The sequence below is a fragment of the Alosa alosa genome, chromosome 8 (genome assembly GCF_017589495.1).
Source record: "Alosa alosa isolate M-15738 ecotype Scorff River chromosome 8, AALO_Geno_1.1, whole genome shotgun sequence".
NCBI lineage: Eukaryota > Metazoa > Chordata > Actinopteri > Clupeiformes > Clupeidae > Alosa > Alosa alosa.
Window position 1 is genome coordinate 34,611,788 of NC_063196.1, and position 15,823 is coordinate 34,627,610.

At 42.3% G+C, this 15,823-nt stretch overlaps 1 protein-coding gene across 1 annotated transcript in view; it reads left to right on the forward strand.

Moving 5' to 3' along the window:
- Window positions 1-1,127: 1,127 nt before the first annotated feature.
- The window catches only part of rps6kc1 (ribosomal protein S6 kinase polypeptide 1), a 42,006-nt gene continuing 27,310 nt past the window's right edge, over window positions 1,128-15,823 (forward strand). The window contains 6 exon segments of the mRNA XM_048249732.1: window positions 1,128-1,516; window positions 8,451-8,486; window positions 11,377-11,497; window positions 11,801-11,916; window positions 13,387-13,480; window positions 15,192-15,251. Coding sequence (XP_048105689.1) covers window positions 1,415-1,516; window positions 8,451-8,486; window positions 11,377-11,497; window positions 11,801-11,916; window positions 13,387-13,480; window positions 15,192-15,251 — 529 coding nt within the window. The 5' untranslated portion in view covers window positions 1,128-1,414.

Consider the following 15,823-nt stretch of genomic DNA (forward strand, 5'->3'; position numbering starts at 1 on the left):
GTTTTATATAGTCACCACACTGACACCTGTGGTTGTATAGAGTAACCTGTGGTAGCTCTATACAAAACATATTGATGTCAAGGGTGCATTTTGCCCATGTTCAGGGTGGAAAGTGAAAAAAGAAAGATTTGCATGAGACAATCAAATTGGTGTTTTCAAAAAAGAAAAAGATCATGGAGAATAAATAAAAAAAAATATTTAAAAAAATCTTTGTATATTCCCAAAAGGTGTTCTGAAAATGAGAACCAAAATGATTTTTTTTAGGACTTGTAAGGTCTGCTGTTCAGACCCTGAAGGACTTTATTTTCTGTTCATTGTTTTTTGTGAGAGTGTTTCTACTTATCTCAGTAAGGAAAATAAATCAAGAGCCTATGTTGAGTACAAATATGTCTTCTGAAGGCTTAAACAGAGCCCAGCCAAAAACTCCAATAAAATTTGTATCAACTTTGAGGGACAGCTATGACCATGCAGGATTATCTAGACCAAATGTGACGATTTTGCTACATACTATACCTATTTATGTACCAGCCATGCAACATTTGAGCCTCCTACACGGTTTAGTTCTTGCGCTGTGGGCTTGTGAACTTTGACAAAAAAAAGAGGCCGAACAAAATCGACACCCCCCTCCCCCTGTGAAACTGGCTGTATCTTGGAAAGTATTGATCTTACATAAGAGTAATTTTACAGTGTGTCTCCTGGGTAACATAGGGACACCTGGTAATTTTTTCAGAATTTTTTGCGTGGGCCCTGGTTGAATTGACGTGGAATGACCCTGTTGCTTTAAAGCCCAACCAATGGACATTAAAGTGTGTTTGTGTGTGTCTCTTGTGTTTCTTTGTGTTTGTTACTGCTGTTAGTCCTCATTTGATTATGCCAATAAATTGCATACCTGTATTGTAATAATATCACTTAAGTTATATTTCTGTCATAATGGGTCATGACCACCAGTCAGTGCTCTTCCATTACAAATCAGAGATTAGATCGACCCCAGGCTTCTCCAGCTGACTTGCCAAACGTCACAAGGCTACACGAGAAAACATCCACTTGTCCAGATAGTATTGATTGTGACACATACATGGTAAAAATAAAGATAAATAAACATATGTAGGTGTATAGACTAGGTTACATTTAAAAATACTGGCAATGTTTGGACCCCTGATTAAGTTGAATACTCAAATCATTGTAGATGGTTGAAAAATCGCCGTCTGAATCAATGTCGACATGCTTAGAATCAGGTAATCAACAACAGTAGCCTAGTACATGAAGCGAGAGGAGGGCGCGTTAAGGGCGGGACATCCTGTCTCATTATCAAACCAGTCCAGCGGTTTCGTTTCTCTGCTGTCATGAATCCAGTGCTAGGAGAACCAGAGAATGGGATTGTAGCAAGCTACCGAGCGGCTATGTCCCAATCAGGATGATATCGCAGAGGGAAAAGGGTGAACTTGCTCGATTCTACACTGTTACGGACCCCAGAAAGCACGAGAAAGGATATACCGTTTACAAAGTCACAGCAAGGGTAAGTTGTCACAGCTGCTTTCACCACCATCAGGCTAACGTTACATGATAGCTAACTGCAGTCAGTATTGTTGGACGTGTAGCTGCTATCCCAGCTAGTCCGCTATCTTGGTTAGCTTGCTATCTAACCTTAGATGGCTTCTTTGCTGCTGTCTTTGGCTAGGCGACTTGGCTAACGTGAGTGATAAAAGCCAATAAATACTAAGGCCAGTCTATGCTATTACTTTTCCCCCCAATGAATTCATACGTACATGCATACTGTAAGTATGGAGTATGTGAACAACCCGTCTTCCCCCCTCTTGCGTTAACGCAGAGAATGTCTGGTTAACGTTATAGCTTGGATGAGGCTAACTGTTTGTCTGTTAGCAAGATCAGATCAGTAGACTACGTTAATGTTAGCTCTCTAGAACTAGCTTGGAGGTGGCTATCCTATGTGTAATCTGGTACTGACCCTAACTTTAACGTTAACTAATTTAGCTGAATCGGCTACCCTAAGTAATACACCTACAGTGTTTCATTGAGTCATTTTCCAGACAAGTATTACTGTATCGTGTCAAGAATGTACAAAGTGACAGTTTGTGGTCATTTTTATTTAACAACATTGCTAATAAACCCCAAATAATTGAAGAATCTTTTGCTAACTAGCAAGGCTATACTGGTGCAAAATGAGGTAATGGCCTTAAAGAGGACAGTCTGGCTGACATAGTCAAAGAAGATGATGTTTATTGGTGATGATGAACGTTAACCCTGTGTGTGTGACCAAAACCCTCATTTCAACAGACCACCTCAGTCAGCTAGCATCCGACAGGCTTTTGGCGAGCCGGCTGGCTAACTTGATCTATTAGAGATGACGTGGGGCAGAGTAGACCATAGCATCCCTTTTAGATCAGTAGTCAAGCAAGCAGAGGACCGTTTCACCCCAAGAAAGCATGACATTGCAGTGATTTCGAAATATCAGCTAGATATAACAAGCCAATGCAAAGTAGCCTAGACTATGTGACCAATGCAAAGAAGCCTAGACTATGTGGTTGACCGAGTGTGGGGGGGGGCTCCCAAATAAAAGGTTTTTAAAGTATGTTAAAATAAACATTGGACAAATATTTTTTGTACACATGGTCTTTAAGGTGTCTAGTTATGATATATACATTTATAATTATTCAAATGTCTTTGGTGTGTTTGCAGAATGAGTAAACATGTTAACGGTCACAATAGTGACTGGTGGGATAGAATGTTGTATCTAGATGCACACATACTTCTACACCTACAAAAACACACACACATACTCATACATACACACATACAGAGACATATAAACACTCACACACAGATACACACACACATACATACTCACACACACATACTCATACATACACACATACAGAGACATACAAACACTCACACACAGATACACACACACATACATACTCACACACACATACACACAGATATACACTCACACACATACACATATTCACACACACACACAAATTCTTACTAGGGCTGTCAAAATAACTGATTAATTTCGATTAATTAATTTGAGAAAAGATAACTGAAAAAAAAAAAGATTTGTGCAGATTAATCGATTCTGTATGACCTTTGACCCCGAGCCGTTCTAGTCAGTAAAAATTAGACAGTAAAATGAAGGAGAGGGAAGAAAACGTGCTGCCTGGATCATTGATTGGAACATTTACTTTTAAAAAATGGCCTGATGGTGTTGATAAAAAATAAAGTGTTGAAAATAAAGTCCTCTGCAATGTCTGCAGCAAGGAATCTGCATATCACTGGAGTTCATCAACTCTATAGTCGCACATCAATGCAAAGAAATAAGTGTTGACACTGAGGGGAGTGTTAATTAATTTTCATTGTGTCCCCTAGGTTATATCTGTGGCCTGAAATGCCTTGTATGTGAAAAAAAAAAATTCTTCCCGAAGCACATTTGAATTTATTTCCTCAGCATATTAGGTCATATCATAGATTATTATGGCAATTATTTGAACAGTGAAAATAATAATAAAAGAGTTTTTGAACTTTAATGTCACTAATGCTGATTATTCAATGATTCATTTGAATTTAAATATTTTAAATACTTTCACAGCAAAAATTAAATATGCGATTAATTTAGATTAATTAATCACAGAGTATGTAATTAATTAGATTATTTTTTTTAATCGATTGACAGCCCTAATTCTCACATGCGCACACACACACACACACACATATTCACACACACACACACATACACACTCACACACACACTCACACACACACACACAAATATACACACTCACACACACAGATACACACACACACACACACACAAATACACACACACACAGATATACACTCACATACACAGATATACACACTCAGACATACACACTTACACACACACACACACAGACACACACACACAGACTTCACATTGCACTCGACATGCACTTTGCCTGCTGCTCTCACACACCCACCTGCAGATACACACACACACACACATATATATATATATATATATATATATATATATATATATATATATATATATATATATATATAATATTTATATACTAACTTTATGAGAGTTAGTGTGTGTGTGTGATTCTTGATACACACACACACACACACACACACACACAATCACAATATGCACACTAACTCTCACACCCCATGCAGATACACACACACAGACCATATACACTAACTCTCACAACTACATGCAGACACACACGCACGCACAGACATACACATTCATGGTTCTATTTTAACGAGCCTAAGCTCCTGGTAAATAAACAATGTTAACATATTTTTCATATTTATTATTGCCATTGGTCTCAGTGTTCAATATCAGTTTGAAAAGTCCTTTATTTTAACAAAAAAGCAATTTGAGCAACCTTTAATTGAGTATACGCATATTATCCCACCGGTCACAATTGTGACCGGTAATAAAACTCACTTTTTCATCTACTTTTCTACATTAAAAAAAAAAAAAAAAAAAATTATTGATTACTTCAAAGGGTTGCTAATAACATATGATTTGCATATTTGCATGTCTGGGGAAAAAATGGGCTTAAATGGGTTAATGGTCTCAACAGTATCACGATTCTGATGAATATAACCACAACTGCCCTCTCTGATCAAGGCAATCCCCACAACGTCTCAGCTGGAGCTCTCCCAGAGATAGATTGATAAATAGATTGATGGATAGATTGATTGAGTGCTTTATTCATCCCCAAAGGGAAATTATGGGGTAGGCCACACCGTCTGTCTTATTGCCCAGTTTGATTGATTTGCCGTCAGGTTGTAATTAAGTCCTTTCTCTCTGGAGTCCCATCACAACCATTCAGTTTGACATGCTTGTTAAACATAAGCCACCAGCATTGATGTTATAACCTGATGTCGTGATGACACAACGCCCACTAAAAGTAGAAACCATAGAATGTATGGGAAGAGTCCTTGGTAGAAACAGTCACCATTTAATGTCAAGTCTAATTTTGCTCTTAGTTGATGGAGATTGGACATGGAGGTCAGACCAGAGCTATTTTAATCTGCTTGGAAGAAAATGGGACACTACACACACACACACACACACACACACACACAAGGGCCTACGCATACACACTTGCTTACTCACACATCCAAGATTTGTTGTGGTTCACTGCAGATAAAATAAGCGTGTGTTTAAATATAGCAACCAAATGTGTTTTTAAATATAGCAGACCTGCGGTGAGCTGCGATATTTCCAGATGTTTTCTGCAACTCAGTTTCTCTGGCAACTGGCAGGACGTCATCAGCTGCCTTGTGGTATAGTGGAGGAACTTCTCCAGGTTTTTACGCTTCAGACTGGATGTCCTCCAGAATGTGACTAAAGGGAGGTTGAGGACCGGCCGACTCAAACAGAACAGGCGAAAGGGAGGGTGAGGACCGGCCGACTCAAACAGAACAGACGTCCGCAGTGTTGTGCGCCAGAGAGTTCCGCGGCTGGGAAGGATGTGTGGGGACAGGGGGCCGTTGATCCCACAACAACGCTCTCGTGCTGTGGAGCAGCTGAACCTTTGAAGCAGTTGAATCTTTGTCATATGGCCCTGTGTTGTCTTTAGGCCTTTTCACACAGAGATCCCGCTAAATTTGCGGGAAGAGGAGACGTCTTTTCGCCGTCTTTTTGTGTCTGAAAGCGAGGTGAAAATTTGCCGGCCTGCTGATCTGTTCACATGATGCGGCATTTTGGGGAGCCAGAAGGCATGATCAGCTATAGTAAATTAAATTGTGACGTGCAACAGGGGGCGTGTAGAGTGATCGTCGTATGCCTTATTATGCGTGCGTGGGGCTTCAGATACAGCAGGTGTGTGATTTCAAAAACCATGGCGGGAGAACCGACTGCACTTTGGTTAGCTTGCATTTGCTTTGCTGTTGCTGTTAGAATGTTAGATTCTTGCGATAGATGTCTTCAGACAATAAAAAGTAATTTGGAAGGGAAATTGAAGAGAAGAGTTGCCCCCCCTCGTTCGCCCGTGATTTCCCTTTGAAAATCAGAGGTTCACAGGCTACTGTGGCCTTGGTCAGTGGCGCCGCCAGCTGTAATCCTGTACGCACTGTGCGTACAATTTATTCATGAAATTGATGAAATTCATTCAATATTACAAAAAACAAAAAAAAATAGCTTGTGTATTGTCTTAATTGAAACATGCTTCGCGCACAAACAAGCCTAGGGCAAAGAGAATGGACATCTCAACATAAGGATACATTAGAAGATGATGATTGGTGTAAACTTTCTCACACGACGTGATGAGCAGTTCTGGCGCTTAAAAACGAATATAGGCCTAGTGCTCATCATGAAAAGAAAACAGAAGCTTAATATTTTTCAGGTGTTTAACAGTAGGCCTAGGCGCACTGTTAGCAGTTATGCCGAAGATTATTAGGCATTGCATCCTGTCACTCTGTTTGGAACATCGCAGTTCGGGTTGATAAGATTCAGTTAATGCGAGTATGGATCGTCTCAAAGTTTGGGACAACCAAACAGCAGTGTAGGCAAAGCAAATCCTAATTGTTAGGTTACCATAGCTGTCTTTTCTCTAGGCCTGGGCCTATCGGAAATCGCGACATAAGCACATTGGTTTCTTTTTTCTTTTCTTTCTTGTTGGCGTGTTGGGTAGTGAAGCGATAATGCATTTAAAGCATGTAGCCTACATCATGTGAGCCAGAGCCGATATGGCCTGATCTGCTGCTCTGTAAAGGTATTTCTGTCCCACCCAAATTTGCTGAACTACTTGCAAAGTAGCTTATTCATCACAGACATCACATGTATCACACGAAAGAGCTTTTTCTCAGCCTTTAAACAATGTTAGTGGTTAGTTGTTGTGGTAAACGGTTCGCGAGAAAAGTAACTTTAATTTAATCATATTTTTTGCGCCCGTCACCCATTCATCTTGGTGGAATACTTCGCGAACTTTACATCAACACATGACAAACCATATATCAGAATAAACAGCAGACCTTACCGAACACAAAGATGTAAGCATGCCCCTGTACTAGCCATTCCAGAGTAATCCGGTTTTAAATGTGCAGCAATGTCTTTATGCATGTCTCCAACTTTGCGGTTCCTAATGTGTTTAAATTGTTCAATAGGTCTACATGATTTTATAACAGGCCAAATACAAAACAAATGGTACAAATATCGCCTAGATATCTTTAAGCATTACAATCAGAGGATATACATATAGGACAGACGCTCATGAGTTCATGCTTTGTTTTTTCGCTGGATTTTAGGATAGCCTATAATGGCAACTGATTGCATTCCAAGCTACAGTCAACTCTAGCAGGCATTGAATGACTGGAGACTTTGTGAATTTATAGATTGACATAATGTGCTGTCTCTGCTATTGCTGCTTTTGATCAGTTAGATTTTTTTTGCAATCTCCTGTGGTGGGCTGGACATAGCATTGAAATGCCCGCCCAGATTCCCCTTTCCGCCTTGACCCATTCACACTGGTGCCGGAACGAAAAAACTCGGCAAAATGTCTAGGGGGCTTGGTAGTAAATTTGGATTTCGCCAGTGTGAAAGGGCCTTTTGAGTTGTTTGTTTGTTTGTTTGTTTGTTTTGATACTTAGTTCTATTAATTGTTCTGCATGTGCCAGCATCGACATCAATATTTACCAGCGTGGGCTGAGGCTGTCACTGCAGGTAACAGGCCCTCTAGTGGTCGTTCAGTGGTACTGCAGCATACGACCCACGGTAAAACGGCAGTGATTGAGTAGATAGTTACAGGATCCAGTTATAGTTCTTCATGATTTTGGGGCATCTGTTTCTGTAGTGATATCTTGGGGGCATCTATAGTGATATCTTGGGGGCATCTATAGTGATATCTTGGGGGCATCTGTAGTGATATCTTGGGGCATCTGGCATCTGTACTGATATCTTGGGGCATCTGTTTCTGTAGTGATATCTTGGGGCATCTGTTTCTGTAGTGATATCTTGGGGCATCTGTTTCTACAGTGATATCTTGGGGCATCTGTACTGATATCTTGGGGCATCTGTTTGTATAGTGATCTCTTGGGGCATCTATAGTGCCGTTGAATTTGAAATGCCCGTGTTTCTTGTGGAGATTTTGACTTGACTGTGTTGTCACTGTGTGTGTGTGTGGCTGTGTGGCTGTGACCGCACTGGACAATGAAGACATTGTGGGTCACAGAGCAGGAGAGACATCACACACACACACACACACACACAGAACCACACAGTGACACACAAACACTTGCACACACGTACACACACAGTGACACACACACACTTGCACACACACACACCCCTCACTGTTTGGATGTGCAATGTCTGTCTCGTTGTTAGTCAGAAACATTTGTTGTTATTCTAGTAGCAGGAGTGAGTGTGTGTACTAAAGCTCATCTGTGGAGATGACCAGACTTTCCCCTTCTGCGTCTGTTCTCAGATCATCTCCCGTAAAAACCCCGAAGACGTCCAAGAGGTGAGTAGGCCACACGCACTCATGCACACACACACACTCACACACACACACACACACGCACAAACTCACACACACACACACACAAACAAACTCACACACACACAAACACACACTCACACATACACTCACACACTCACACATACACTCACACACACACACACACCCCCCACACACACACACACACACACACACACATAGCTGTTGTTTTCACACCACTCTAGGCACAAAGGGACGCTCCTCAGGTGAGTTTCACTCTGATGTTCCTTTGTACAGAAAGCATTTAAGTCCTGTTTATGTGTTTATTTATGGAAATACAGAAAGAATTTAAGTCATTTTATGTGTTTATTTATGGAAATGAACAGAGAACGCACAAGTTACATTTTGCTTAACATAATTAGCATAAGATTACACAAAGTAGAATGTTAACAGAACTATGAGCTTTCTAGTCTTTGGGCTGTATTTTGGGCTCCAGTGCATAAGTAAAAGCTCGTTATTCACCAGCAAAGTTGAATTGATTATTTTGCACGTTTATTTTTTTAAACATTAAGCCCAGGGGTGTGGCAGTTAACAACCTAGGGAGGGGCCTGGCGCGTTGTCTAAAAATCGCTATCATATACCACCTAAACCTGGTCAGAAGTCTATGGCGAGTTGTTCATATGCTATTTTAAGAGTGCATGTCAACAGTCATATTGGCAGGTGCACGCACCATCCTTCTATCATTCATGAGCGCGACACCAGCGATGCGTCCATGCAAAGCATTACAAATTGCACGATTACAATGGGAAACATAATTAGAATAAAGATATTACTTAAATACTGTACATCTCATGATGAGTAGTTATTCACCATCATTTGCAAATTAGTAATGACGGTTAAAAGTGATTAGGGGAGAGGCGAGAGACACGTATGGAACACAGCTGAAGACGCACTGTCACAGGATAAATGTTTTTTTTTTTTTTTTCAGTCATTTGAGCAATATTTGGGTAAGTGTTAGCCTATGTTTTCGATGGTAACCCATTGTCAGTCAATAGTGAAAGTAACTGCATATATATCATAATGTCTTGTCGTTGACTGACACCTTGGTGAAGTTAGTTTCGCTTTGCCAATGAGTTCAAATAATAGACGAGTGCAAATGTGTGAAGGCTATGCTAAGTTTTTAGTAAAGCATGGTTTAGTGGAATGACTATTCCATAGGGTCTCGCAAGCAGCCTCCTTCAAATGCGCTGTTGAATGCCAAAATACCGATGCATTTATTTGACATATCGCGCTTTGCGTCGTTAAAGGGAATGACAGATGTCATTCTCTTTGGTTTAAAATGATGTTACACCCTAAACACACCCATATGACTGATTAAAAAACCTAGGAACACCTCCCAATGTGAACTGGACATCCTACTAAATTTGAATAGACTTTTGATGAGTGACGATGCACTTTAGAATGTCATGATGGGGCCCATAGTCTCTTAAGGGAAGTGAAATGTGTTGATTAGTGTGTATGGGTTGATCTCTGTGTGTGGGTGTGTGTGTGTGTGAGACAGAGAGTCTGTTGATTAGTGTGTTAAGGGACTTTTTCCAGTCCGCTTGTTATTTTCCTGGGAGTCCCAGAGTCACAAACAGCCTCCAGTCACAAGAGACCAGCACACGTGGACACACACGCACGCACGCACAAACTTGCACGCGTGCAAACACACGCGCACACACACACACACACACACACACACACACACACACACACACCAAACTATAGCATGCACAAGAACACGCATGGACCAGCACTCAGCCAACACACTGTTACGAGTCCATGTCAAAGTAGGGACAGCATAACATAAACGAATTCACCAGAGTCTGGTTGTCCGGGAAAAATGCAAAGGAACAATTTAGAACGAATTACCAAACAAAAACATGACGATTACAAAGACCAAAGGAAAAACACAAAAAGAAAGACCTCACGCTTACTGTCTAGTTCGGAGGAAGCTTGCCTGACTCCCGACCGCGCGAACACAAAAGAAAAAGTGAGTCTTCCGTGCCACTTCATAACTACACTAACTAACTACCCTAAGAACGTGCCTGAAACCTAAACTAATCGCTATGAATCAACTTATATAGACATACATTTACATTTAAAGAACTAAAGCTAAACAATAAAGTTTAACGTTTTAAACTAAAGTAGCGCGCCCAGAATGTCGTCCGCAAGAAGGCCAAGCCGAGAGAGACCGACATCTTGGGGCGGTAAAAGTACTGGAGGGTGGTGCCAGCCATAACGTATCACTCCGCCTAGAGAAAAATAAACAAGGGAGAGAGAGCGAAACAAGCCCTGCGTCACACACACACACACGCACACACACAGATGCACACACACAGACACATGCACACACACACACACACAGACACATGCACACACACAGACACATGCACAGATACAGACACATGCACATGCACACACACACATGCACACACACACACACACACACACACACACACATGCATGAGTGTGGCGGTCTCTCCCCCCCCTTGTAAGCGCGGGAGTGGTAATGCGTCAGGCCTGATCTCAATTAGCTAGCGGAGCGCAGAGCTGTGCTGGCCGGCCAGGAGAACACACGCCTGCTTTGTGAGAACGCACGACCCCCTGCTCCCCTCCCCAGCTGCCCAGCACAGAGCACCCCAGCCTGGACACGCTCCGCACGGAGACAGCCTCTCTCTGGAGCTCAGGACAACCTCTCTAAGCTCCTGAGAAGAGGGAGACTCGGGGATACTTCAGAAAGGTGTGTTTCGCACTACCTTTCTTCTCCCCTCATCTCTCTCTCTCTCTCTCTGTGTGTGTGTGTGTGTGTGTGTGTGTGTGTGTGTGTGTGTGTGTGTGTGTGTGTGTGTTTGTCCTCCTGGGCTCCCAGATCACTGTGTGGAAGAGGTACAACGACTTCCGGAAGCTTCATCGAGACCTCTGGCAGATCCACAGGAACCTCTTCCGCCACTCTGAGCTCTTCCCACCCTTCGCCAAGGCCAAAGTCTTCGGTGAGTCCTGCTTGCCCTCAGCGCTCTCAGGAGTGTGTGTGTGTGTAGTCTGTGTTTGTGTGTTTGTGTTTGTGTGTGTGTGTGTGTGTGTGTGTGTGTGTGTGTGTGTGTGTCCACTTAACCTGCCTAAGTAGAGTCTATCTGTGTGTGTGCATTTGTTTGACCATTTGTGGTGACCATTGTGAAGAGGACGCTGCTGATGTTACCATCATGAACTGGATGTGTGAGATTATACTACTCTGAGCATGGATTTGTTCATGATGCTGTGTGTGTGTGTGTGCGCGTGCGCGCGCGCGTGTGTAGGTCGTTTTGATGACTCTGTGATCGAGGAGAGGAGGCAGTGTTCAGAGGACCTGCTGCAGTTCAGTGCAAACATCCCAGCACTTTACAGCAGTCAACACATCGAGGACTTCTTCAAGGTACACAGACGTGTGTGTGTGTGTGTGAGAGAGAGAGTGAGCGGGATGGAAATCAAGGACTTCTTCAAGGTACGTGTGTGTGTGTGCGTGCATGCAAATATCAAATATAGCTTTCCTTCTACTATGTTAAGCGACTTTGGGTTTGAGAAGGGTGCTATATAAAATAAACATATTATATTATTTATTATTTTCCCAGAGCTGTACAGCAGCCAGCAGGTAAATCTGTGTCGCAGAGAGATATTCTCAGTGTGTGGTGGATGGAAAAGTGATGTTTGTTGTGTGTGTGTGTGTGCGTGCGTGCGTGCGTGTGTGCGTGGGCATGTGTGTGAAATGTGTGTGTGTGGTGCATGTTCTATAGGGTGTCTGCGGGGTATTAAAAAAAAAATTCAAATGTAGTAAACCAATTTAGCAAAAATGAGCCATTAGAAGGTAAAATGCATAATTTCATGATTTTACAATTTCACAATTTTTTAAACAATGAATATCCAAATTGGCGCTCCTAGACTGAGTACTGCCGCAAAATCTTCACTTGATCAGTAAGCTAGCCTCATATCATGGGCGAAGTAATAACTTGCACTTGCACATTGTTAAGGCACAACACCCAGTCATCTTGGAATTGTTTTGATTTTGAGTCAGCGACTAAGTTAAAATCAGACCCTCTCAGACCCTCTCATTCTTCAGGATGTAGATAGATAGATACTTTATTGATCCCCACGGGGAAATTCAAGGTCTCAGTAGCATACAGACATCACACACAACATGCACTTACTATCTACATAGAGGTTACGTTTGATAATGACTCGCAACACTCTGGTTATTACGGGGGGACTCGGGTGAATTAGGTAGCCTATGACGGTGAAGTTAGCATGAGGCCGGACGTTTAAGTTAAACAAACTGCTTACACATGATATTTATTTATGATCTCATGTTTATGAATGTAGAGTGTTCAGAACATGTGCTAAGTGAAATAGGCGCTTTTGCATCCTTTTTGCATGTTTAGCCAGACACAGAGGCGGTGCGTCAAAATAAAAGTTCCTTGAAACTTTGGTGTCTAGGCCGATGTCAGTTCAAAATAAAAGTCCCTTGACAGTTTGGGCACACAGAGGGTCATTTGTGTGCTGTGAGTTTGTCTCCAAAGCTGTAATCTTTGCCCATATAAGGAGATCCTGGAGATAACCGAAGCTAACTACTTGCAAGTTGCTCTGCAAGATCGCTCCCATGTAGCAAATGTTAAAGTTCTGTGTGTGCGTGCGTGCGTGTGCGTGCGTGCGTGTGCGTGCACGCTAGATGCTGAGGTGTTCTCAGGCTCTCCACAGACAGTGCTTTGTTTGGTGCATCAGTGAGATTTCACGCCTGCTGGAATGTTCTGAAACTTATGTCCCACAAGCATTCCTGTCGTCATGGAGGTTGTCACGGAAACCCCTTCTGACTCTACCCACTGATTGGTTGTTGCTGTCGCTTCTGTTTCAGGACGGAGAGGTCCAGGACGGCTCGGAACTCATCGGGCCCGCAGAGCCTTTTTCCGACTTCCTTGCTGACAGCCTATCAGATTGCAGCTCTGAAGGTGAGGGGGCGGGGCAACAGAAGTCTTTAGCTGTGCATTGCTGTTTATGGTCAGGAATTACTGTTATGGACATAATGTGCAACGTGTTCGCAGCACCATTTGATGGTTTATAAAGAAGCCTCATCCACCTGCTTCTCAGAACAAGTAGCCTTATACAGAACTCAAATTTCAATCCAAATCTGACAGAACAAACAGTCTCAATTCAAATCGGATCTAAAAGCACAGCAGTAAAACTACAATGGAATTTGCTATTCTATCTGTGGGACAAACACACACACACACACACACACACACACACACACACACACACACACACACACCCACACAAACACAAATATACATAATGTATATTTCGCCTTGTGCTCTAAGTATGCGTCAACATGGCCGCCATCTTGGATCGGGGTTGTGAAGCTCAAAAAGAGTCAATATAGAGAACCACTGCATCAAGACTCAGAAAAGAGTCAATATAGAGAACCACTGCATCAAGACTCAGAAAAGAGTCAATATAGAGAACCACTGCATCAAGACTCAGAAAAGAGTCAATATAGAGAACCACTGCATCAAGACACAGAAGAGAGTCAATATAGAGAACCACTTCATTACGATTCAGAAAAGAGTCGATATAGAGAACCACTGGAATAAGATTCAGAAAAGAGTCGAAATAGAGAACCACTGCATCAAGACTCAGAAAAGAGTCAATATAGAGAACCACTGCATCAAGACTCAGAAAAGAGTCAATATAGAGAACCACTGCATCAAGACTCAGAAAAGAGTCAATATAGAGAACCACTGCATCAAGACTCAGAAGAGAGTCGATATAGAGAACCATTTCATTACGACTCAGAAAAGAGTCAATATAGAGAACCACTTCATTACGACTCAGAAAAGAGTCGATAAGAGAGCCACTGAAGAGAGACTCAGAAGAGAGTCGATTTCAGCCTCTCCCACTACACTGATTTGTCCGCTCTGCTTAGTGTTGGCTGTTAGTTCAGCATTCTGATGTGTGATTGCCATGGCCATTGTAAGCGCTGTTTTGTTCCGACTCTCTGAGTGGTTTCCACTGTTCAGCTGTGGAGTGATGGTGTCGGCTGTTAGTTCAGCATTCTGGTGTGTTATTGCCGTGACTACTGAAGCCGTGACCTGATCAGAGGGGTTGTGCCTGCAGTTCATAACATACCCACTAGAGGCCGCTGTATGACCACACAGGGCTCTGGTCATTTTTTCCAACATTCTGACCTCAGTGGAGATGAGTGGTGTGAGGAAAAAATAAATAAATATATATGTGTATACACACACACACACACACACACACAGAAGCCGTTCAAAAGTTTGGGGTCACTTAGAAATTTCCTTTCCACTCCATTATAGACAGGATAGCAGCTGAGATCAGTTGCATTGTTTTTTTAATTAGGGCAGTAGTTTTCAGTTCTTTGCTAAAGGGTTCTCCAATGCTTTCTCAGTTAGCCTTTTAAAATGATATCAGATTAGTAAACAGAATATGCCTTTGGAACATTGGATAAATGGTTGCTGATAATGGGCAATGTAGAAATTGCATTAAAGATCAGCAAACAATCATTTACAACATTAATGATGAAAACAAGGACATAGTAGTATGTATAGTAGTAGTATATATACATATACTACTATTATATTATATAGGTTATTGTTAGTTATTAATAGTTGTGTAAATGTTTGCTGTTCTTTACTGCAGTCCAGAGAGACATCGGTGGAGTGGATGACCTGACCGTCACCAGTCAGTCGGAGTATGGAGGTCAGTTAGCTGTGTGTGTGTGTGTGTGTGTGTGGGGGGGGAGTATGGAGGTCCGTTGTGTGTGTGTGTGTGTGTGCGTGTGTGCGTGGAGGTCCGTTGTGTGTGTATGGAGGTCCTTTGTGTGTGTGTGTGTGTGTGTGTGTGTGCGTGTGTGTATGGAGGTCAGTTAGCGGTGTGTGTGTGTGTGGAGTATGGAGGTCAGTTAGCGGTGTGTGTGTGTGTGGGAGTATGGAGGTCAGTTGTTGTGTGTGTGTGTGTGTGTGTGCGGAGTATGGAGGTAAGTTAGCGGTGTGTGTGTGTGTGTGTATGTGTGTGTGTGTGGAGTATGGAGGTCAGTTTGTGTGTGTGTGTGTGTGTGGAGTATGGAAGTCAGTTGTGTGTGTGTGTGTGCGTGTGTGTGCGGAGTATGGAGGTCAGTTAGCTGTGTGTGTGTGTGTGGAGTATGGAGGTAAGTTGTGTGTGTGTGTGTGTGCAAGAATGGAGGTCAGTTAGCTGTGTGTGTGTGTGTGGAGTATGGAGGTCAGTTGTGTGTGTGTGTGTGTGTGTGTGTGTGTGTCGGAGTATGGAGGTCA